This window comes from Hemibagrus wyckioides, linkage group LG08 (assembly GCF_019097595.1).
Source record: "Hemibagrus wyckioides isolate EC202008001 linkage group LG08, SWU_Hwy_1.0, whole genome shotgun sequence".
Taxonomy (NCBI): domain Eukaryota; kingdom Metazoa; phylum Chordata; class Actinopteri; order Siluriformes; family Bagridae; genus Hemibagrus; species Hemibagrus wyckioides.
In genome coordinates this window covers 16,769,743-16,794,591 of record NC_080717.1, presented here as the reverse complement: position 1 = coordinate 16,794,591, position 24,849 = coordinate 16,769,743, and the positions used below count along the sequence as shown (strand labels likewise).

At 36.4% G+C, this 24,849-nt stretch overlaps 1 protein-coding gene across 3 annotated transcripts; it reads left to right on the top strand.

Annotated features, from left to right (window-relative positions):
- Positions 1 to 13,931: 13,931 nt before the first annotated feature.
- LOC131358062 (acid ceramidase-like) lies at positions 13,932 to 24,100 on the top strand. Of its 3 annotated transcripts, XM_058397552.1 has the most exons (19): positions 13,932 to 14,076; positions 14,174 to 14,220; positions 14,385 to 14,475; positions 14,914 to 14,997; positions 15,107 to 15,185; positions 15,556 to 15,630; positions 15,740 to 15,785; positions 15,879 to 16,023; positions 16,112 to 16,166; positions 17,753 to 17,834; positions 17,999 to 18,130; positions 18,260 to 18,383; positions 19,078 to 19,134; positions 21,139 to 21,313; positions 21,397 to 21,556; positions 21,901 to 21,998; positions 22,131 to 22,219; positions 22,340 to 22,527; positions 22,797 to 24,075. In XM_058397552.1, exons 1-19 carry the CDS (start codon positions 14,008 to 14,010, stop codon positions 22,954 to 22,956), a joined length of 1,956 nt encoding a protein of 651 aa, XP_058253535.1. In that variant the 5' UTR covers positions 13,932 to 14,007; the 3' UTR covers positions 22,957 to 24,075. The 3 variants fall into 3 exon arrangements, with proteins under 3 accessions (XP_058253535.1, XP_058253536.1, XP_058253537.1); XM_058397553.1 differs by lacking the exons at positions 21,139 to 21,313; positions 21,397 to 21,556; positions 21,901 to 21,998; ... (1 more) ...; positions 22,340 to 22,527; positions 22,797 to 24,075 and adding an exon at positions 19,240 to 20,907 and having other exon boundaries at positions 13,939 to 14,076; XM_058397554.1 differs by lacking the exons at positions 13,932 to 14,076; positions 14,174 to 14,220; positions 14,385 to 14,475; ... (8 more) ...; positions 18,260 to 18,383; positions 19,078 to 19,134 and adding an exon at positions 19,337 to 20,974 and having other exon boundaries at positions 22,797 to 24,100.
- The last annotated feature ends 749 nt before the right edge of the window (positions 24,101 to 24,849 follow it).

The following is a 24,849-nucleotide window of genomic DNA, read 5'->3' as shown; positions in this document are numbered from 1 at the left end:
TTCTCTCTTAATGCCGTGACTCGTCAATGTGTAGAAACGCTGCCCCGCCGTGGACGAGAACTGAACATTCACTTTTCTTTTCTTTTCTTTTCTTTTCTTTTCTTTTCTTTTCTTTTCTTTTCTTTTCTTTTCTTTTTCCTTGACCCGCACCCTCATTCACGTTTGTTCACGTGCAAGGGTCACTCACCTATGCACGCGCTCATTCATTGTTTTAGTTCCCATTCATGATTTATTTCACGTAAAGCGAAATTCATTCACAAAGTCTGAATGGCCTTTGTGAAAATAAATGAGAGTGGATTCAGGTAATGTTGGACATCAGATATCAAGCATTTAACCAGGAACCAGCAAAGCTGTACTTGAAGTCATGTTAAAAAGCTACTTCTCATAAAACATGAATTATCACTGGTTTTCCATCACAAGAAAAAAATCATATTCAAGACAAATCATATTCTATATCCAAAACATAAGGTGTGAAAGTATCTACCACTTTAAGTATTGTTTCATGGGATTAATATTTTTCTTCAAATTACATTAAAAAACCTCTTCATCTTCATCATTATCCTGCTGCCTCGGAAATCCAGGTCCATCTGTGAAAATCACTACACCACTTAACATTTAGTTTTGTATTGCCCAAGAGTTTAGTTGTGGAGCATTTAAGGACACTAGATAAAATGTAGATCATCACACATTAATATTGGATTTCATTACACTGTACATTTCTAACACTGTGTTCGAGACTATCCTGGGATTCCGCACATTTTATTTGCATTTTATTTTAAAGCATCCAGTGAAATGATTGAATGTATTAATTTCATCAGCTGGAACATTTTTCCTTTTCCCTTAAATACTTTTTAAATGAGCAACTTTTGGACTTTCAATTGAGTTAATTTTTTGGCTGGATACTTCCACATTTAACTAAGAAAAATGTGGCACTTTGCCTAAATTTTAGCTCAGGTATAATTTCTCAGCACTATTTCTACCCCTGTTGTTAATGTAACTAATGATGTGTAATAATTTGTAATATAATTCAAATATAATTTCTCAGCAGTTTTTCTAGCCCTGTTGTTAATGTAACTAATGAAATGTACCTCATACTGAAGGTAATGTAAAAAATAAACACAGAATATTTGTATAAATATTATTTTGCTTCTGTGTGAAAGTGTTTTGTGCCACTCTCCAACATTACCTGGACATATTAGTTATAATAGAAAGGTACACTGTAAACCAAAAAAAAAAAGTCTTCACACTGGTATAACAGTTGTTTACATTTTATTTTTTGTTCCTACACAGAGGCCCACATAATATCCATAGCAAATATTTACTATACTGAAAGATTATAATTTATCAAAGCAACAGGCAAAAGCTGACAAGCTGTCTTATGGCTGGGAATGATGCCAGTTGTAATGCCAGGGGTCTGTGCTTTGGATGTGATCTGATGAGAATTTAATACCACTCACCAGTTCATAGTTACTATAAAGCAATGTAACAATCTGTCAGAAATTTCAGGCATATGCAAGTGCAGATATCCATCCATCCACAAAGAAAGGCCCCTGCCTGTTCAAACCCAGGATTTAAACCCAGGACCTTCTTGCTGTGAGGCAACAGTGCAAACCACTTAGCCACCATGCTGCCCCAAGTGCAGACATTTTAATTAATAATACTCAGACAGATAACTGAAAACAATAAAACTCTGAAAATCACTGCATCACTTAATATTTAGTTTAGTTATGTATAGCCCAAGAGTTTACATTTAAATTGCGGAGCATTTAAGGACACCTGAACAAGAAGAAACATAATCTTATCTGAATTGAAACAGATTAATGAGGTAGAGCTCAGGGAGACAATACAGTTAAGAAAGATTCAATATATTTTTGCATCAGATGATTAATCAAGAATGCAGCATTTAAAAAGTTCTTGGCACTAAGGCTGACCCTGCTAAAATAGCACATTAATATTGGATTCCAGTACACTGTACATATATCTAACACTGCCTGCAAGGGACAGGCTAGCAAATAAAGTGTCTCATTAGCACTATGTTTTATTTCAAATTAATAGTACACAGCAAGAGTGAAAGGACTCAGAATACAGTCTTACATAATACTATAATAAGATGAGACCCAAGATGAATCAGTGGATGTTTGGTCAAGTGTATTTTAGTAGAAAACCTTCCCAAAAATATATTCCAGGCAAATTCTAATTACTGCTACAAAAGCTAAAGTTTCTGTGCTTTGTTAACCCAGAAACACAGAAAATACTTTTAATTCTTTTTGACATTTTGGATTTGAATATGAGCATGCATAAACTATATACTTTCAGTCATGAATCATATTAAATCTGTACTGGAACAGACAGAATTCAAGTTAATTACAATGCCTCAGGAGCCACTGAACAGGGTCACTCTGGTTGTGGCTAAAGCCATAACGACACTGATCTATATTAGTTTGGAGAACGGCCCAGAGTTAAGGACATGGCTAAGCCAAATTCCTCAGCCTCAAGTAGAATAGGAAAAATCGAAAAGCAACAGTGACTGGAACAGACATTCCAGTTCCCAGGACACAAGATTGGATAAGCAGATGTATGAGGGCCGTCATGCAATGGGGACTCAGCTACTAAAGGAGGACTGAATTCTCTGGAAAAATAGATGGAACTGGTCTTGCATGGCTATAAAGAGAGGACAAGAAAAAGCAGATTATAAAAGGCTATGCTAATTGAGCCCTACAGACTCTTATTTCCAATCTCTCTATCTTAATGAAGAAAGGAAATATGTGGCTACATTAAATCACTGACTTATCATGGTTAAAGCAGCGATAAGAAGCTAATGACACTGAGATGGGAAGGAAATATAATGAGACTGCATACAAACAAAATATTTATTGAAATATTAAGCATATTTAAATTGCAGGTGATGTTAATAATAGTTTTCATTTACATTGCAGTTTCGTTCACTATGGTTCAACATGCGGCAAAACAATAAAAAAAGCAATAATCATGGATTTACAAAACTAATTTGATGTGTTACAGATTTTTAAGGCTCCTGAATCTTAACTACTGTCATTTCTCAGAGACATGTAATTTATTGCCCTTTTTATTTTTTTTATTTTTTTATTTTTTATTTTTATTTTTTTTACAGAGGACAAATAGTGCTACGCAATGCTATCACCACCAGCTTTCACATTTAAAATAAATAAACTAAACCCTCAATGTTAGGCAGAATGTTGGTGTCAGTTGTAATGTCCATTTTTTTCTCTCATATTCATGTTGGATCATATGTATATGCATAAGAGACTCAGAGCTACAGGTATCCTGGTGATAGACTTAAATAATAATAAACTTTCCCAGTTTGTTTCTCTTGTTAACATTGCTGTTCCTTAATTATTTTTTTTACTGTGCAGTTCAGGAGTTAACTATGACTGTTCTGTGTTATTCCACAGTGTCAGCACTCACCACTTATTCTTCCACCATGGGCAGATATCACATCTCTGAGTATTACTGAATAGTTGACTAGTGAGGCAATGCATATGTGTTGATATCATGGTTGAGTGAGTTTCCCTCACCATACACACAATCTCTCTGAGCCTGTCACAAATACACATATTGGCGCTTACTGTTCATGTTCATATCCAGGAAGCCATTCAACCAAATCATACCCCTCCACCATTCTAATAAAAGCATTGAAGTTCCCCAGAGATCTGCCACCCACACCCATACCCACACCCACGAAATCTCTACTTTTACCATGAGCACTGGATTCCCCCAGAGATTTGCAAAATCCCCCAGATCTTCATTATTCTTACATTTACATTTTAGATTTCTGTCAGAAGCCCTTATCCAGAGTGACTTACATTTAATCCACAACTGTGAAATAAAGGGTTAAGGGCCTTGTTTAAAGGCACAGCAGTGACAGCTTGGTGAACCTGAGATGTGAACTTATAACCTTCCAATTGGTAGTCCAACTTCTTAACCACTAAGCTACAACATCCCCCTACATGAGAATTGGAGTCCTAGCAGTAGTATGGGGTCAGTAAAAGGGATCAGAGCTCAGCAGAGGCATAAGGATTATTGCCTTATTTAGATGACTGCCTTCTAAGCGCCCTCACCAGGGAGCAAGGCATTCAGGGCACATGCATAGTCCTCACTCACATTAGATGCTCAGCCTCAAGGTGAACTCATTAATGCAGAAAAGAGCTAGCACTGAATCAGGCCTGATAGTTCACTGGCATGAAGCTAGAGCTGTTTGCCAATTGGGTCATACCATGACTTGCCACTTTCTGAAGCTGTTCTGCTCCTTAAAATCAATGAAGCAAATTTCCTGGAGTGGCCAATACATGCCAACTCCTGGTAGTTTGCACTGCTGTTTCCAAGGCATCACTTGCCTTGCACCCTCTTGAGGTTTTACTACATTAAACTGGCCTCCACATGGCATGCATGTGGCAGCAGTCCTACAGTGGGTTGATTCCTCATGACACTGTGACGTACTTTATTCATGTGATTTTCACCATCAGAAGGTGTGAAACAGAATGATACTGTACCTGTGTATGTATTTGCATTATTTTGAAAACCAGATGAACCAGAACCAGTGACAATCCCATGAGAGCTCAGTGAGATGGTCCCAGGGAAAGATGGATGTGTGATAGCAGTATTTATTACAGACACTATACACTATAACTAGTATTATAATTTTATTTTCTATTTTCACATTTTTTGGTTGAACATATAGATTTACTTTTTCAGAAATGTTCTCTACAAGCATAAGGCAAATCAGTCCTCTGTATAAGAATAAAAACATTTTTTATGTCAGAAAGGGATCTAAACCACAGTCTTAACCTGAACCATGCGCTCTCATAACATTTCACCAGACACCAGACATTTCATCAGACTTGTTATTGCTTGTGTTCACATGCTTTCAGAACCTTAGAGTGGATATAAAATGATAAAACTGATAAAATTGCAGGTTTTTTGTGGTGCTAAAAAAGTGTTAAAAAATGAAATCAAGATCTTTTTCCACATTTAATGTAACATAGCAAACAATAACCTGGTTGCACAAGTGTGCACACGCTGTCATGTGACTGTACTCAGAATTAACCAATCACATTCAAACTCATGTTTAAAAGTAATTATTATCAAATCTGGCACCAATGAAGTGATTTGGCTTAACACCATTGTACACAACCATCCAAAAAACAACATCAAGGCCCACCTAAATCACCCCAAACCACGTGGTAAAATGTGACAGAGGTAGAATTCTTTGGATGCAATTCTAAAACTTATGTTTGCTTCAAAAACAAGGCAACTTATCAGCCACAGAACACAATACCCACAGGGTAGCATGGTGTTGGCAGCATCAGGCTATGGAGCTTCTTCTCTTCAGCTGGAAATGGGGGAATCATGAATAGCTCCAAACAGCTTATTTTTGGCATGAATCTTGCAATGGTATACAGAGGAAGATAAAGAACAATTTACAACATTTGGAAGATGCCCTTATCAGGAACAACTTACAATTTATTTATTTTTTATACAACCAAGTAATTGAGGGTTGCTCAAGGACCCAGCAGTGGCAGCTTGGTGGACCTGGGATTTAAACTCACAGCCTTCTGATCAGTAATCCAATGCCATAACCACTAAGCTACCACATCCATTAAAGTAATAATGACTCAAACTGCAAATCCAAGTCAACAATGGAATGGATCAGGAAGAAAACAATGTTTTGGTATGGCTTGTTCAGAGCCCAGGTCTAAATTCTATTGAAGACCTGTGGAATGACTTGAGAGCTGTGCACAGAGGAGATCAACTTGCAGTTTGATAGATCGGGAGCAGTTTTGCAATTAAGAGTGGAATAAAACTGCCAAATGAAGATGTGCTAGGTTTGTAGATTGATACTTAAAAACACTGAGTGCTGTATTAGTTAAGAGTTCTGTACATTTGTGCAACTAGTTTTGTTGGGTTTTTTTATTTTCTTTTTCCTCAAAAAACATTATTGTCTTTCACCTTGGTTGCTAAATAATATTAAACATGGAAACAGATCTTGGTTTACCTCACAAACACCTGTGATTTTAACAAGGATGTATCGACATTTTCTATCCACTCTTTATGCACTGAGAGCTGAATGGCATTTTCATCACTCAAACAGCTCCTTTCTGCATCTTTTTGCAGAGTAGATGATTTAATTTCTCTGGTTGTCTGTTTGACAGATGGCACTGTTCTGTGGCCTTGCTTTCTTTCTGAGGGCCACTGAAGCAGTGAGGTGTGCATTAAGAAATCTGGGTGCCAAAAGAGCTTGACCAGCTTGCCTCCACATGACAGCATTGCATGGATCAAACAGGGACAACACATACATCCTCTCTCCTCCCTTTAGGCCACTGACAAAACATGCCAAAGCATTTAATGACATCACTGTTTCACCTCAGCATTGCTACCGCACAGCTCCATGGTCCCAGTTCAGTCCTGAGCTCAGGTTACTTTATGGAGTTTCACATGTTCTCTATGTGTCTATGTGGATCTCTTTTCTTCCAACTTTCAAAATATGCCAGTAGGTGGATATGGGTACATGTGAATGAGTATCTGACTAAATAAACGAGCATGGTGCCCTCTGCACGTTGCGCAATAAATGAAATGCAAATTACAAACAAAAAAACATAAGAGATCTATATAAAATTAAATAATAGTTGCAATGTAGGTCATATACATTTCTACATACACACATCGTAAGACTTTCAAATTATGGTGAAGAAACAGACAGTGAATCTGTGAATTTTTTATTTTTGTACAGGTAATCATTTTTTAACAGAATGAACATTTAATTATTAATGTTCCTAACATAAAATGCTCTGAACTGTGTAACTTTTTGTTTGTTTTTTACATGAAAGTAAAGAAGTAGTAAAGAATATACAGTATAGAACATTTTACATTTGTTTAAAATTGTGCTTTGCACAAAACAGTCATGGGAATGTCACATACTCTTATATATAATATAGTCGTGTGTATATATATAATGCTCCTTTTTTGATCAAGCATAAAAACAGGAGCACATACAGATCCTGAACTGTCCGGTTAAACCTGGGAGAATTGGGGCCTCATTTATAAAACCCTGCATCGATTCCAGAGTAAAAAATGTGTGTGAGTAGAAAAAAAGAACAAGAAATAATGTGTACACAAAAGATTAATAAATTCTTGCATATGCACACATGCACTCCATTTCCACTTTAGCCTATAAATCACATCTTCTTGAACATGCGAGAAGGTAAATTAGCCCCTTCTTTTCACCTAGATACCACCCACAATTATCTATAAATGGTCAAGGTAAATGACCTCATACTTATTAAACATGAGGTAATATGAGGTACCACATTCAATGATAAGTAAGGTCGACAAAGGTGCCGAGAAAAAAAAAAAGAATTTAGTGGAACTTAAAGTGGACGTTATGTGAGAAACTTGATACCAATAACATTAAAAGAGCTTGCTAAAATCTATCCTTTTACTGGTCTCAGCTATTCACACTATTGAGGCATGACGTTGTGAATGTTCTGCTCATCTGCTGGGTAAAGATATGAACTGGTTAATTAGAAACCATTCTACTCTGCCTTGTTGAGCAGTGCAGGACATGCTCTAACAAATCATTAGACATTTTCCAGCAGTCTCGGAGACAACACACCTCTTTTGTTTTATGTGCATTAGGGAATGAAAATGTTGTGTTCATTTAGGATAGCAGATTTGTTCTTACTCAGCATCTGTTGGCCTTTTCACAAACTGTGTAAGAAAATCTGATGTACCAAATTTAATTTGAGCTGAAGTGGAGACTAGAGCATGTTGTTGTAATTTCTTACATAGCCCGCATTTCACGCTGTTTCTAAAATGTTGCGTACGCATAGGTGAAAGCTTTCAAAAATTGGTGTACAATTTTCTGCCAAGTATTTCTTTATTAAATTTGATTGGATCTAGTTCCTCATCACTAAATGACAGGTCAATGATGATCTGTAACAAATTGCAATGTGATATTTCCAGACTAAATATTCCACAGCCTAAGCTCATGCAGTCTTTTTCCTGAATGGTAATGCACTAGTTGGCATATCTGAGGCTTTGGATGATCTTGACTGTACTTTGAAAAACTCATAGTTGGGTAAGTTATTTAATCCTGGAACTTCACCCCAAAATATACAAAAATATACTAATATACGAGTTATAACATGCTCTCACAAGCTGTGCTAAAAGGATCACTTGTACTCTTGCTGTTTCATGCAAATATCTAATCAGCCAATTACGTGGCAGCAGCCAAATGCATAAAATCATAAAGCCTATATTCATGTCAAACATCAGAGTCAGGAAAAAAGTAATAGATATTGTAAATAGATAGATAGATAGATAGATAGATAGATAGATAGATAGATAGATAGATAGATAGATAGATAGATAGATAGATAGATAGATAGATAGATTCTATCATTCTTTGGTCTGACCACCAGGCACAGTTGGAAGGCTAGAGAGCAACACTGCAGCACCCTACACTGCAGAACTGTCCTGTCTCTCTTGCTTTTCACTCTCTAAACATTGAACATTCAGTACAACACCAGTTTGTGCCACATGAAGAACTTGATGATTTTTCCTTTTTCAGAGAAAAGCACCAACTTCTCAACAGTGACATGAGGAATGGCGGGATTTGGTACTTCAAGCCAGGTCACCTGTGCTACTAGCAAATATAACTAGTGTTAGTGTGCACTGTGTTGATATCTGATCAAATGTGTTTAATCAATGTATTGTGATTTAAACAATACTTGTGATTTAACATCAATATAATATAATAACAACAGACTGTGCCTGCTTACTACTGGCCTGAGCAACAGACTGGACTGATGCTGTAGAAGTGGATCAAACACTCACGTTTTGATCACTTGCCACCACCGTCAACCTCCCACTGGGCATCCAGCAAGAACAAGTTAAAATATCGGAGAATTTTATTTCACCATCCAGATCCTCTGAAGTCCAGATGCTCATCTGCATAGGTGAACTGTGTAGGACTGTGTAGTTTAAAACTGTACTTGAGAAATGTTTAATAATAATAATAATAATAATAATAAACATACAAATATCAACATATTAATATATATATAGTTGCTGTAAAACTAAACAAAAGTAAGTTGAATTAAGCATTGTCAAGCATCCATAAACATGTATGTAATTACAGTAAAGTTAAAAGGCTAATTGTATTTTCCACTATGACTTTGGTATTTCACAACAATAAGAAAAACTAAAGCTTATTTCACTAATGATAACTCTTCACATACAGACCCAGCAGGATGCTCAGCAAAGCACCAGCTCAGTGCAAGGCATAAAGTGTATAAATGCAACATAATCAACACACAGGTGTAGACATTTGTCTTGAAAAGTTGCCGTACCAAGTCATCACTGCAAGTCTTAGATACCCTGAAAATGTTAATCACATCAAAAGGTGCCAGAGGAGATCTAAAAAAAAAAGGTTATGGGGGGTGTTTTACTATCATGGACATTCACATACAGACTAGGGAGCAGTGTTGTGCCACAAGATGTGTGTAAAATCAGAGCACAACAACTAGCTGAATATGTTGGTGGTCCATCTGCCCCAAGTTCTTCTTCCCAGTTATGACATCCCCGCATGCTGGTTCTAACAGACAAAGTTCTGACTGTCAACTACATCAACCATCAGGGTGGCACAAGGTTGAGCAGCTTTCTCTGGGAAAGGTTTGGCAAGGTGCAGGTGGACCTCTTTGCCAATGGCAAGTCAGCACATTGCCAACTACAGATCTCCCTCACAAAGCCAGACAGCCTGCTAGGACAGGAGGCACTAGTGCACAACTGATCTCACCATCTCCTTTTCACCTTCTTTTCCCACTTTGACAGATTTCAGTAACTTGGCCTCAAGATGCATGAGCAAAATTTTAGTCTGCACTTCTGCTTTCACCGTTAGAGGATACATGCCCGAACGCTTCCTCCCAGAGAAGATCTGCTGTCCCAAATGGACCACAGATTTGAACTCTCAGCCAGATCACCTGTATCTCTGCTGCTTGCATACAGAAGTAGTGCTAGCCTGGACTGGAAAATAACCTAAACCACCGTATGTATACATTTTAGTGGGTTTTACTACTTAAATCATTTTCAGATTCAGCAGCAGTGATACTATAGGCACTTCAAGAAGAAAATAATGCCTACTTATTGACTGCTGTTAATGAAGTTGATATTTTGCAGGTCATTCTTTATATAACGGTTTCATTTCAGTATTTGTGTAATGTCTGGGACCCCCGCCCTATGCGGGGCTCGACCCCAGACGCCCGTGGTGTGTGTGCGCACGCCAGCACACGGTGTAATGAGACCCATGCGCAGGATTCAGCGAAGCACTGCTTTTATTACATTTAAGACGCACCATAGGGAAACAAACGTAACACTAGACATGGCGTGGTTAACTAAACTAAACAAACCAAACCAAACCAAACCCTAGACCTTAGCTTGGACATGGAACCTAGCAAACAAAAACCCCAACAGAAACCACAGCACAGATAACAATCATGGACAAGGAAACAAACACAAGGATCCCTATTTATAGGGGTAGACATTAGGGCTAATGGGATACAGGTGACACAATCAGGATAGGAACAATAGGAAGGGCGTAACAAAAGACACACAAAGAAGCAGGCTTCCAAGGTTCACTGTCCAGCTGTTCCTGACAATTTGTACAAGGAGAAATCTTTGTTGAGTTACCAATTTTAATCAGCACAAAAGATCCTTACTCCCATGACACCAAAAGAAAAGCAATAAGCAACAAGTTTCACTGTGAGATCCTGCATTGTAATGCAATGGATTAAACTGCAAATTTCACCTTCAAGAACACAAAAACTTACATTCACAGTCCCTGAACTTTTAATCATGCACACTTGTTCCTAATCTCACATACACCCTTTACAATGAGACTTTCATGATCTCACTGCTTGTAAAGTATTGCTCAGCGTGTTTATACCTGACCTTATCAAGTTTGTGGATGAACCAATTCTTCTTCTTCTTCTTCTTCTTCTTCTTCTTCTTCTTCTTCTTCTTCTTCTCTTTAATATTATTGTTGTTGTTGTTGTTGTTGTTATTGTTGTTGATCATAATAATAATTAGTTTAAGGTTATCAAAATTGTTCCTGAATTAGAAGAAAATGTTCCATTCAGCAGATCAAGCACTGAACACTGAGCCATACATAAATGTCGGTTGTTCTATCTTTAAAGTACTTCTGTTTGCACTATTGCTCCAGGGACTCGTGAGATAAGTGCTATCAAAGCAGATAATCATTGAAAAATGTTTAATTAATGGAGGATCTTCATCTATCTCACCAGCTGGACAAGTTTATCTCTCTGTTTTTTAACCTGTCTTGTTTAATCTCTCTGCACTTCAAAGTGCAGTACTTAGACTCCTTTGCTTTGGCACTAAACATGATAATGTCATATCAGTTGTATTTATAAATCTAGTTCATATTCAGGCCTTTGTGCTGCATGCTATTTGGTGCTTAAGCATTATATTTTTGTGTTATATGATTATATTCAGAATGACATCCTAATTATTAAAGCTTTAGTCATTAAATGTAGATTGTATGTATTGGTACAAAAATACACCTGGTGACTACTTTTGATCAGATGAATGGTTTACCAGTCTTGACCATGTAATAAAATAAATAATGCTGGTGTTAAGATACTTAGTTTCCTGAAGCTGGTAAAGGGTTAAGGGCTGATAAAGGCTATTCCAGTGACTGGCATAATCATGCTTGCGGACTTTCTTCAGACTTTTCTCCAATAATGTAATGTTTTGTCTGATGGAATACCTAAAATGTAATAGATCGATTACACTACAAAACACTGCAGCTGATATTACAAAATACAGTGCACATATTAAGCATGAGTATTGCATGATTGCTCACCATATTTAGAATTTGTTCCAGTGGCTTTACCACTATTATTATTATTATTATTATTATTATTATTATTATTATTATTATTATTATTTTACAATAGTTTTTATTTACTTTTTAATATATGACTTTGAGTCACTTTCAGTTTATTAAATTTTACCAGTGCATTACCAAAAAAAATTCAATTCAATTCAATTCAATTCTATTCTATTTTATTTGTATAGCGCTTTTAACAAACAGCATTTAGGCAGCTTTACATGAGAAACAACATAAGAAAACAACAAACATATAAACAGACAAACAGACAAACAGTCCTAGATGTTATCCCAAGTGAGCAAGCCTGAGGTGACTGAGGTGACTGTGGCAAGGAAAAACTCCCTTAGATGGTATGAGGAAGAAACCTTGAGAGGAACCAGACTCAAAAGGGAACCCATCCTCATTTGGGGGACAATTGTGTGATGCCAATATAGCATGCGTAGAATATTATGTAAGTCAATGAGGAGGTTGTTGTCGTCCACAGCGCTGCTTTGAATACCCCAATCCTCACAAAGCAGAACCCGGCTGGAGCTGGTCCATCTCCGGATGCCACTGGAGCCGGCACAGTCTCCGTATGCCTCGGGATGGGTAGAAGAAGGGAAACAAAAAAATGCAGCTGGATAAGCTGCACTTGGATAAGTGGCAGTCCTGAGTGCTGATATTTAGTATAATTGAACTGGGACCTTTTACTGAATCACTTTATTTGTCTGCTACTTAAAATAGTTTGTGACACTGAATTCATAACATACTTACTACAGGCTGCTATTTAGTTTGAGTGTTGCAAACCAAAATGCACACACTTCTCTGCTAGCTGTGCCTTTTTGGGAGCTGTTTTGCCTGAGCAATATTGCTAAATTGATAATTTGCTAATTTACATGTGCAATGTGGCACACGGGGTAACATTCACACTTTCAGGGTCTCTGGTTCCTGGGTTACCATTTATTTGTTTTGCTGTTCAACCCATTTCGGCATAGTGAACTAACTCCCAGTTCTCTGGTTGACTCCCAACTTCTAAAAACGTGCCACAAAGTTGAAGTGGCTAATCTAAATTGCCCTATATTTGCTTATTATGTGTGTGTATGTGTGTTTACTTGGTGCCCTGTGATGTCTTGTGCTGTGTGTATTCCTACCTCACACTGTGTCTATTGTAGCCTAGCATATTTTAGTCAATTTATTGCTATATTACTTTGGTAGGGAAAGGCACTTTTTATTATTATTATTATTATTATTATTATTATTCCTACACAATATCAAAACATTGTAATTATAGATTTACAGAAACTTGAGGTACATTTAAAAGCAGCTACCAAGTATTAAAAAAGAAGCCTGTACTGACCCCTACTGGACACATGTAGTTACTTCAAGAAAAAGTATAACATGGTTTTTACTTATTTATTTGCATTTACAGTTTTATTTGCATTCATTAACGTCTTACAGCAATGTGTAAATGTCGAATTTTCCAGCAATAGACAGTCAAATTTCTGCACAAACTTCACACAAGCACCAATGCATTCCGTCCACATTATGGTGTTTTATATACTCATCATTCCCAGCACCTACAGTAGAATACAACACTTACACTTCTTGTGAAACGAATAGCTTTTTTTTTTTTTACATTCTGTAGCCCACGAGGACCCGGGCACATGCGCAAAAAATTATTAACTAAATACATAAATAAATAACCAGATAAACAAATAAGCTTTCAAAATAAATGTTGACGAAAACAGATAATAGTAATTTATATGTTGTGTAATATAGACAATTTCCTCGTTCACCATCGGAAGAAAATACTGCGTTGCTGCTAAAGGGGGAGTGTGTTTACTCTATTGAATAGATTAACTTAGTTTACAAAAAGACAATCAATTACGTAAAATATCAAATAGTTATCTTATATATTAAATATCACGATACTGTAAAATACACGTTACATACATTTTTGTTCAATGAAAATAAAACCAATATCTACGTCGGTCCCCACGGCACATGGTACATCCTGCTCGATGTACTCGCTTAGGAAGTGCTTTTCGCTACATTATGAAAGCTGAAAGTTGGAGGGAGGAATAAAGATGAATTTGTCAAACGATCGTTGTGTTTTCTTGACTTTCGTCAGTTTTATCTCACTTTTTGCCTGCCTAGTGAGTAACGATTTGATTTATATGATATATGCTGGCATTAAAGACCACAGCGGCTGTCAGTGTATTGTGAAGTATTTAATGTCTCTCTTGTTTACAGCATGCTCAAGAATGTAGGACAAGAATGTATCCTCCTAATGGACCAACGTAGGTTAAGCTATTATTACTGTAAAGATCCTATATATGAAATGTTGCATGAAAATGACTTGCTGCTGAATTATTATCTTTCCGATCTTGCTTCGAGATTTATCCCATGATACTCTGACGCCTGTTTGTATTGAGCTCTGTTCTTGCACTCTTTTCTCGTACAGATATAGAAGTAATGTTACTTGGTACACGCTGGACCTTGATTTGCCCCCTTACCAGAGATGGACTCAGGTGATAAAGGAGAAAAAAGCTGAAGTAAGCTCTTAACGACATGCTGTGATACTTTGTGTCATGTCTGTGTATTCATTTAGCTGTGTAAACAAGTGTAAGCAAGGTACAGCTGATAATTGTGCAATGCCCCTGTCGGTATATAATCTATAGCACTGAAGTCAAAACACAAAACTTGTGTGATCAGTTTTTCATTTCTATATTATCGTCAATGGTTGAAATGATATATGATGTCAAAAAGTACAGAATATTATCATTTTCAGTTTTCTGTTTATTGTATGGGTGTACCACCCACTAACACCATGTAAAGGAAGCACTTATTGAGACTCTCAGATCCATGCCTTAGACCTTGCAAATTAAGGAACAAGCTATTCTTTGGGTAACTGAAATAAAGGACATGAAAGTGAACCTGGTTCAGTGGAATTTGCAGTAACATGCAGGTGTGCTTTGTTTTTGTTTTTTCAGTTGACAGCAATGATACAGGCAGTAAAAGATTTAGCCAACAGCTTTTTCCATGGAAAATTGATTCATTTAGTGGATCAGGGGTTGGTAAGTATTCTCATTTAGCACTCATACTACTATGCAACAGCACAATTAAAGAGCTCAGCCAACAATCTGTTTTGTTTGTGTGTTATGTTTTTGTGTCCATTTCTTTCAGCCATTGATTGTGGACATGCTCCCGTACCCATTCAACGAGGAAATTAAAGGAATTGCTTCCGTCTCTGATGTCTCTTTAGGTAGGGGTTGTTGTTTTATGCAGACTGTCTGTGTCACATTTATGGTTATACAGTATTTCATAGGATTATGGAAAAATGACCATAGAGCAGAGGTGTCCAATCTTATCTGCAAAGGGCCAGCATTTAGATGCGCAGGGTTTTGTTCCAGTCAGAAACCACACAGGATTCCACGTGTTTAATTTGTTGATCTTGGCTTCCAAAATGCTGGAAGGAGTGGCTTCTGCTTGGTTGGAATGAAAAGATTGTACACCCCTGCAATATAGGTTATATAAATATGTCAGTTTTTTTCCTTTAGATTTTTGTGTCTTAGAAAAATGATTTTTGTGTCATTTTTGTGTCTAATGCAAATCTTTCTCTTTAAACCTTTCAGGGGAAGTTGTACTGTTTAATATCTTTTATGAAGTTTTCACAGTGTGCACATCAGTGGTGGCTGAGGACTTAAATGGTGATCTATATGCTAGACATTCTTTGTCCCATATATATTACATATTCATTACTTATTTTGCTTAATTTGTTCACTATACTTTATTACATGATATTTTTTATTTCGCTAGGAAATATATACCATGTTCGGAACATGGACTTTGGCTTGTTCATGGGGTATGATTTTTTAAATCTATTATATTTGTATTCTTTTTGCTTTTATCTGTTTAGGATTTACATAGACTTTACTCTATGTTTCAATTCTCTTAGTTGGGACAGGAAAAACCAAACTTGGACTATAACTGAGAAGCTCAAGCCACTTGTGGTGAATGTTGACTTCAAGCGAAACAACAGAACAGTTTTCAAATCCACCAGCTTTGTGGGATATGTGGGAATGCTCACTGGCATTAGACCTGTAAGTGTTTCAAGACTTGCAAAGGCACTGATCTGCTTTTCTTTTTATAAAAAAATGTTTACAAAAAGTTCCTTGTGTTTTCTTGCAGAGAGAATTCACTCTAACAATGAACGAACGTTTCAACATTGATGGAGGATACATAGGTAAGCGTTCACAGTTCATAAATGCTTTTTAGTTAGATATTTATTGGCTAGCTGTTTCTACACAATTTTCTACCTCATCAATCAATGAATCAATAGAAAAAGACTACTCTACTATAGGAACACTACTGAACCGGTGCACTAGTACAAGTACAAGAAGTTATGCCAGGGTTTTAATGTGTTGAGAAACTTTCCGCTAACCAACAGCATCCATGTAGTCAAATACAGATGGTGAGAGGTAGTGCATTTACACACACACACTGTGCATGGACACAACAAGGTAGACTGGATATTAAAGGTCCACTGTCATGTCACAAAAAAGAAAACAAGATAAATCATGTCTGATCTTTTTAATATGATACAGCAAAACGTTCAAAATTTCCATTCTTCCTTGCAAATATGCTCCAGATCTATCAGATTATAAGGGGATCCCATGTGTACGGAAGTCATTCTACAGATTTTTAATAGAATTTAGATTTGGGTTTTGACTGGGCCTTTCCAAAACATTATAACCTGGCTCCCTTCTCTTCTAAATGTTCTTCTTGTCTTCTTCTTAAATTGGTGCACCATTTTCTCTGCCCACTGATTATGACCTGTTTCATGGTGCATCTAATGTTTTGGACAATGATTTTATATCCCTCCCCTGCGTTTAAGCTCTTTGAGAGTCTTTGTGGTTGATCACAATGACTGCATTGTTGACATATAATGATATGATGATTTCTTTTAAACGTGAGTTTGAATATGATTGGTTCATTTTGAGAGTGCACACTTGGTTGCTATATCACATTAAGATGGGAACAGATCTCACAGATGATTGTTATTGTAGGGAATTTTATTAGGGATTCAAGTGAGAATGTGAGGTTATGACTCTATTGACACTAAACCCAATCCTCAATGCTTTGGGACATTAACACCAAACCTGATGTGTCTTATTACAGCCATGATGTAAAGGTACGTTTCAAAGCAGCGGCACAGAGATAGGCCAGTAGGTCATGAGATATGAACAATTGTTATTTTTACTTATAACTTCTGTAAAATTTGTCCTAAAATCATGGAACCTTTTATTTTATATATTTAATGAAGGATAAAGAGTCAACTGATGCCTAGTTTTTCAATCTCGGCCATTTTGAATTGTGTGTTAAAATGCTGTATATTGCAAATGGATTGGAGTATCCTTATGAAACACATTATCTTACATGCTTGGATAATAATAATGTATAATATTCTTTTACACTATGATATCAATGTTACGTGCGTAAAACCTGGTAATTGCTGCTCCCACCTATATTTTGCCATTGTTTCCCTTCATCACAAGAACCTGCTATTTTAACATGGGTGTGTAGACCTTTTCACTGCGTCACTGCTGTGCTCATACCAGCATCACAAACACTGTTATGTCTTTGTTGCTGCTCAGTTAATAAGCACTCAGCACTGGTCATATGGTGAATCTGGGTTGTTTTTTTTTTTGAGGGGGTATGTGTATGTGTGGGGGGTATGTGGGGGGTATGTATACACAAAGACTGTATACAAACAGTCCCTTCAGTTGGCATAGTCCTTGCTTGTCGATAACAGCTTACAATTTCTCCCAGGGATCCTGGAATGGATTCTTGGCAAGAGAGATGGAATGTGGATGAGCTTCCTCACACGAAAGGTCCTGGAAAATGCAACCAGGTTGAACCAATTTCCCAATCTGTCCATTCCAAATACTTTTCCCTAATATTTATGTCATGTTCTTGATGCTGCTTCATTAAATTTTTTCTTTTGTTTTTCAAAGATGACTTTTTTTGTTTGTTTGTGTTGTGAGTAATGTGATGGCATCCTTGTCTTTTCAACAGTTATGAAGATGCCAAAAAACAGCTTGCTCTTACCAAGTTACTTGCACCAGCCTACTTTATCCTGGGTGGAAACCAGACAGGCCAAGGTTGTGTAATAACCAGAACTAGAATCAACACACTGGATGTCTGGGAGTAAGCTCACATTATTACACTACTGGCATTTAATATATCCATGTCCATATACTGGGATGTTCACTGAGTTGCCAGTTTACTTTGTTTTTATACTTATACTTTATAACTTATATAACTTTCATCTTGTAGTATTAATGTGAAGCTTGGGAGATGGTACGTGCTTGAAACGAACTATGACCACTGGGAAGATCCTTTCTTTTTGGATGATCGTCGGACACCGGCTATGAAGTGCATGAATAAAACTACACAAGCAGTAAGTATTCAATATAGGAAGGAATTAGCATAATATAAACCATTTTTGAACAAACGGACGTTATGAATATTGCATGATACTCTGCGTTTGAGTTTCTCCTGTTACTTGCTGTCACAAATCGAAAACATTTTGTTCCATTGTTCCATGTTAGTCTTCTTCACTTCTGTTGTTCCACTGAGTAACTCTATGCTTTAGAGGAACTAGGAGAGATAAATTTGTCCAATTTTAATGCTGAACTCATCGGCTGGTGCAGACTGTACACGCTTCCTTTAAACGTGTCTCATTCGAATTTCGCTTGTGGTAACATTTCAAAATAGTAGCATGCAAAATCCATGCTCATATTCATCATATGAATTTGTAAAATAATTGAATAAAACAAAAGAAAAGATTCTCTCCTGACCCCAATTTGTGACTCTAATTTGTTAAAAAGTGACTCTACATCAGATCATAAGATAAGATAAGATAAGATAAGATAAGATAAGATAAGATAAGATAAGATAAGATAAGATAAGATAAGATAAGATAAGATAAGATAAGATAAGATAAGATAAGATAGAACTTTATTAATCCCAAAGAAATTTCTTAAAATTTCCCTTTATGACCCCTAATTTGGGAAACTCTGATACAAACCTGTGAGTGCTTTTTTTAACACTGATTATAAATCATGTAATTAACCACTAAACTGTTTCTTCAGAACATTAACTTACCGACACTATATGATGTACTTTCAACAAAGCCAGTTCTAAATAAGGTAAGACCTCTTTCACTAGTTAACCCAGAATGAAGCTAGAATTATTCATGCTTTAATCGAGTTGAATTTTAATGTGTGTGTGTGTGTGTGTGTGTTTCACTGTAGCTAACCACCTATACAGCCCTAATGGAAGTATCAACTGGTACACTAGAATCTTACGTCAGAGACTGTCCGAGTCCATGTTCCCCCTGGTGATTGATTCAGGATACATACTGATAAAGCCGACTGTGTGTCTATGCAAGCTGGGTTTTTTTTAAAGCAAGGCTATAATGCTGCTCCACCTATTATAATGTTATAATGCTACTCACATATTACATTAACTGTCATTTCTAAGGGTATTTTTTATAGTTTAGAGATAACCACTTTCTAACAAATATGCTGTATAAATGTTTTCTGCTGTGGCCATACTGTTCGGGAAACTTGCCTGACTGTAGTATTATGAGTAATTAATAATTTATATAATGTTTGATTAATATTGATTTTTTTTTTTCCAAATAAAAGTGTGTAAAAAAAATGTGTTTAGCACATTTGCCTCACACCTCCAGGGTTGGGGGTTTGATCCCTGCCTTCACACTGTATGCATGTTCTCCCTGTGCTTTGGGGGTTTCTTCCAGGTTCTCTAGTTTCCTTCTATGTTCAAAGACATTGCTTTTTAGGCTGATAAGCATTTCAGAAATGATCCTCAGTGTGTGAAGAGGTGTGTGAGAGTATGTGTGATTGGTTATGTGCCACTGATTTGGACCCAGAGTCCTCTGGAATAGGCTCCAGGGACTCTGTGTGGTATAGAAAATGGATGGATGAATGTTGTAATTATATCACTTAAGTTCATAAATCCACCTCAGGTATGTTTGTGACATTGACCAAGTTATCTCATCAAGCACAGATACATCAGGAAAACATTCTTTTTCCTTAAGTTTATCAGGACTACACATAACATTTTTTCCTGTTAGGTTTGACCAGAAAATTTCACAATGATTGTATTGTGCCTAATTATTCATTCATTCATTCTTCAGTAACTGCTTTATGCCTATATAGGATGCCCATTCTTCTTATTGAATGGTGTGTTTACACATGCACAGACGATTTTTTTCATCAGTGATACAAGTAACAGCAACAGGTTTTTTAAGAAGTCAACATCTGGTGCTTTAATAGTGTTTCAGACCGGACAGGGAATGGAACTGTGATTGTGGGAATCTGCTGTGAGATCTGCTGCTTTTTGTTGTTGGTTGATAGATGTGAAACATATTTTTATGCTCGCTGATATATCAAGCACACAAAAGCAGTGTAGAAGAGTATCTGCATATCTCTGGGTCCTTTCTGAAAGAGGTGCTTGGCTGTGCTTTACCCTGTAATTCACCACACGGTAACCTTCACACACATGTGTGTATCAAATCAGGTATTCTTCTCTGAAAGTCAGCCAGACCATTTTAGAAATTTAAATACATATATTTTTTGTACTACTTTTACCATTTCAAATAAATACTTTCAGCATTAGTTATTGCTTGATTTTTGAATAATGACGCTATAAAGTTTGGTTTCAGAGATTATGCCTTTGTTGTTGGAGATCTGTTCATCTGCATTGTTTCTGAGTGACTCACTCACCCACAAAACACACTGGCAGGTCCAGAATTTCTCAAAAGGCATGCAGGACAGATCAGACAAGTGAAAGATCTTTGGTGCAGGAGCTGGAACGAGGATTTAAATCCAGTGCAGTAATTATCATAAAGGACTACTTTTTTTCCCCATCAAACATTATTACCTTTTTTAGGGGTTTTTTTGCAAGATGGCAAAATATTGTGTTGTGATTTGGGTTGTTTTCTGTTTGGACCTGGTTGATTCTGTAAGTATTATTAACTTTTTTGGGCTTATATGAATGTAATAGCAATTCATTAAAAAAAAAAGATTTTTAGTTATCCTTTTGGTCAATATCTGATTCCTTTCTCTACAGTGCCTAGTAATATTTTTTTTGTTGTTTGAAATAAAATAAAAAAAATGTGTGTGTAGTCCTCGGATGAATGCCACCAAGAGAGAGACAGACTTCAGGCACAGTTAAGGACTATGGAGGCTCGGGCTGTTAAGCAGCAGAAGATGATCCAGCACTTACTGGACCGCAATCAGCAGCCTCAGCTTCTTCAGAATGAAAGCATCTTTTTTGACCTAGAAGATAAACAATATGCAGGTAAATAAAGTGTATTTCTGTAATTTTTAAATAAACAAAGTTTTTGCTGTAATAGAATGCTTATGGTTTTATTTTAATTTCAGACTGTGCTCAGATTTTCACTAATGGCTCCACAAAGAGTGGATTTTACATGATTAAACCTGAAAAGAGCCCAGCTAAGATCAAAGTGTACTGTGATATGAGAGATGGAGGCGGATGGACAGTGTTCCAAAGACGCTCTGATGGCAACGAGTCTTTTGACAGGTGAGAAAGATTCTGTCTTTTGTGTATCATTTGTACAAAGGTCACACTGGAGTATGGAACAAGAGGGTCATTTTTTTCACTTTCCTCACACTGCAACCTGGCAGAGTTAAGTCTTTGAATTAGTATTAAGTATTTGAATTATTATTCTTACTTTATTAGTATCAAATTATTCAGTTCAAAATTCCCTTATTATTTTGTTTTCATTTTGCATTAGATATAAATTAACAGCAATGTGTAATGTTCTAACCTCAAACTGACTAAATGTATATGCAGACAGTAATAAAGAATTAGAGAAATGTTGCGTTACAGGTCTTTCCTTGTGAATCTAGTGCTTGTTGTTGCAGGGATTGGAATGATTACAAAACTGGTTTTGGTGACATGAAATCTGCAAATGGAGAATTCTGGTTAGGGAATGACAACCTACATTATCTGACATCCCAAGGTGAGCCTTTCTTTATGTTTAAATCATTAACAAAGAAAAACAGGGTATATACTATAAATATTATTCCAAGATAATTAATCACAATTTATTCCTAAATATACATTGTGTATGATTTTTAATATCATGTGACAGGTAATTACAGCCTGAGAATCAACTTGGAAGACTTTGAGGGCAGCCACCGTTTTGCCCTGTACAGAAAGTTCCAAGTTGACAGTGAACAGGTAGCACCTGTCTTGTATAGGCTTGATAATCTCCCTGAGGCTTAATCAGGGAGATTATCCCATTGTATAAGCACAAGCTTGAATGAATTATAACTATAATGTTTGTCTGTATGGTTTTAGAACCATTACCAGTTGATGTTTAATGGATACAGAGGGAATGCAGGAGACTCGCTCTCAGGCAGCTATAACCCTGAGGTGCAGGGCTGGGCAAGTCACCAGGGCATGAAATTCAGCACAAAAGATAGGGACAATGATCGATATGAGCGCAACTGTGCTCTGGAAGATATGTCTGGCTGGTGGTTTAACAGGTCTGGTAAATGTATTTTTATCCAAACAAATTAATAAAAAGCTGAAATTTTTCTTTATAAATTTCAGTAACAGCCTAATGATAATGGTAATGGTTATGTGAAAAATGTGTTTTAAAAAACCCTCTGAATATCAGAAATCATGTACTGTCATGTGTCATTAGCATATGGAAAGAAATCATTATTAAGTGAGAAAAAAAACCCTTTAACCCAGTCTTAATAAATACCCTGCATGTTTTTTGCTTGAAGCTCTTCCGTTGTTTTTCCTCTAGGTGTCACTCTGCCAATCTGAATGGATTGTACTATAAGGGGCCGTACAGCGCAGTGACTGACAACGGGATAGTGTGGTACACCTGGCATGGCTGGTGGTACTCTCTGAAAACAGTGGAAATGAAGATCAGACCAAGTGCCTTTGAAACTAATGAAGTCTAACATAACACATTTTACCATTGTCCAGTTATTCATGGAAAATATCTAGATGTTGTATGCATATTTGTAATATGTTTACATACAGATTACAGTCATGTAGAACATGCAGTTGAGGTCATAAGTTAAAATACACCTTGCATAGTCTATAAAATGGTAAAAATTAGAAAAATAATAAGATGGGAATATTTTCTTGAATATTTAACATAAGGGATGTTTACATATAGTACACAAGACACAATAATAAGTGAATTTACACAAATGAACCAGTTTACATATGCTTGAGTACTAATGTGTGTTGTTACATGACTGTTTTTCGATAGATGTTCATGAGTCTCTTGTTTGTTTTGAGCAGTTAAACTGCCCACTATTCTTTATCCAATAGTTGATTTTCTGGCATATTCTACATATTTGATCCATTTTCAGCAATGGCTGTATGTTGTTGAGATCCATCTTTTCACACCAAGGGACTCATACACAACTATTACAAAAGGGGTATAGACTTTTCAAAAGGATAATTGGTGTAAATGATTATTTTTTCTTGTGATTATTTTATGTAGCTTCTGAAGGAGATGCACTAAATGAAAGAAACAGGATCTTTTAAACAAAATAATGATTGTAAAGTGTAAGGTGTGTGTAAACTTATGACCTCAGTTGAATATAGTTTGTAGTATGTGCTGTTTATAGTATATACAATGTATGTAGTTTATAGTATATATAAACTTTACACCTATTTAATCACAAAATGTTGGTAAAATGTCAGCATGCATTTATTTTCTTCATGATGAGATGGGGGTTTCAAAATACAGACAAATAAACTTCTAAATATTGCGTAGGAGCCTGGATCAAATGTAATTGCATTAGTAAAATAAAGTGTAATAATGTTTTATTATAATATCAGTGTTATAATGGATTAAAGATATATCAAACTATATAAAAGCAAGGGCTGAGATTGCTACCCCGGAAGTGACGCCACTTGTCTGCAGGCGAGAAGACTGCTGAGCTCGCGCTTACCTGTTGGGTGTACTGTTTTTCTACAGGTGAGAAGCATGGCTTTTTTTTTTTTTTTGCACAAACATAAGAACGTCAAATGACGAGTTATACAAATTCGCAACTTTGCATTCACCGTTAAATCCTGTAAAAAGTGAAAAAAGGAACAAAAACTCCGGTAAATTAACTCCAGTCTTGTGTTTTACTTGTATGGTTTGTGGCTTCTCTCTTACGCACTTCAGTAAAAGGTTGCAAATATTTCTCACTTCTTTTTCTCCTGCTTTTAATGTTGACCTAGTAATGATGCAAATGAGCAGGGCCGCAGTATTTTTATAAACTCTAGTAAAGCCTCTTGTAATTTTTTTTAACCCATATAATGCAGCTATAGATTACACCTCATGCTTAAATATCTACACCTCGATTTTCTCACTCCCATGAAGGATTCACAGCAAACCATATAGCTTTATGACTGCTTCCCTCTCTGAACTATTTCTGGAAAGCAGTCCAAGGCATCCAATATATCCTTCTGATGAGTGTAAATCAGGTGAAAAAAAAGAATTTAACAGTGTTCAGGAAATAGACTGTGCCATTAAAGGAGATGTCACCTCATGGGAAAGCAGAACTGGACAGACACAAGTTACTAGAAATAACTTAAAAAGCTGTTTTTCTGGCTCTCATGTAATCAACCCCATTCCCAAATGCTGCAAGCAGCTTCTAATAATTGCTTAATCTAATAACTGAGTTACTTATAGCTTGCTGGAAGAAATCATTTTAAAAGGTGTGAGATGTTTATTGGGTTGTTTGGCACAGTTTCCTTATTGCATGTTTTCTCTTTACCAAGAGAGCAGCTTGGTAGGTCTTGGCATGCTGTGTCTCGATGTACTGCTCTTCTGTCCTTTAGGGCATTGT

Bases quoted from the DNA above. Each gene is read 5' to 3' on its own strand.
- LOC131358062 (XM_058397552.1), top strand. From the start codon at position 14,008: ATGAATTTGTCAAACGATCGTTGTGTTTTCTTGACTTTCGTCAGTTTT. The intron at 14,998-15,106 runs GTAAGTATTCTC...CATTTCTTTCAG, and splicing joins ATTTAGTGGATCAGGGGTTG to CCATTGATTGTGGACATGCT. The intron at 17,835-17,998 runs GTTGAACCAATT...TCTTTTCAACAG, and splicing joins GTCCTGGAAAATGCAACCAG to TTATGAAGATGCCAAAAAAC.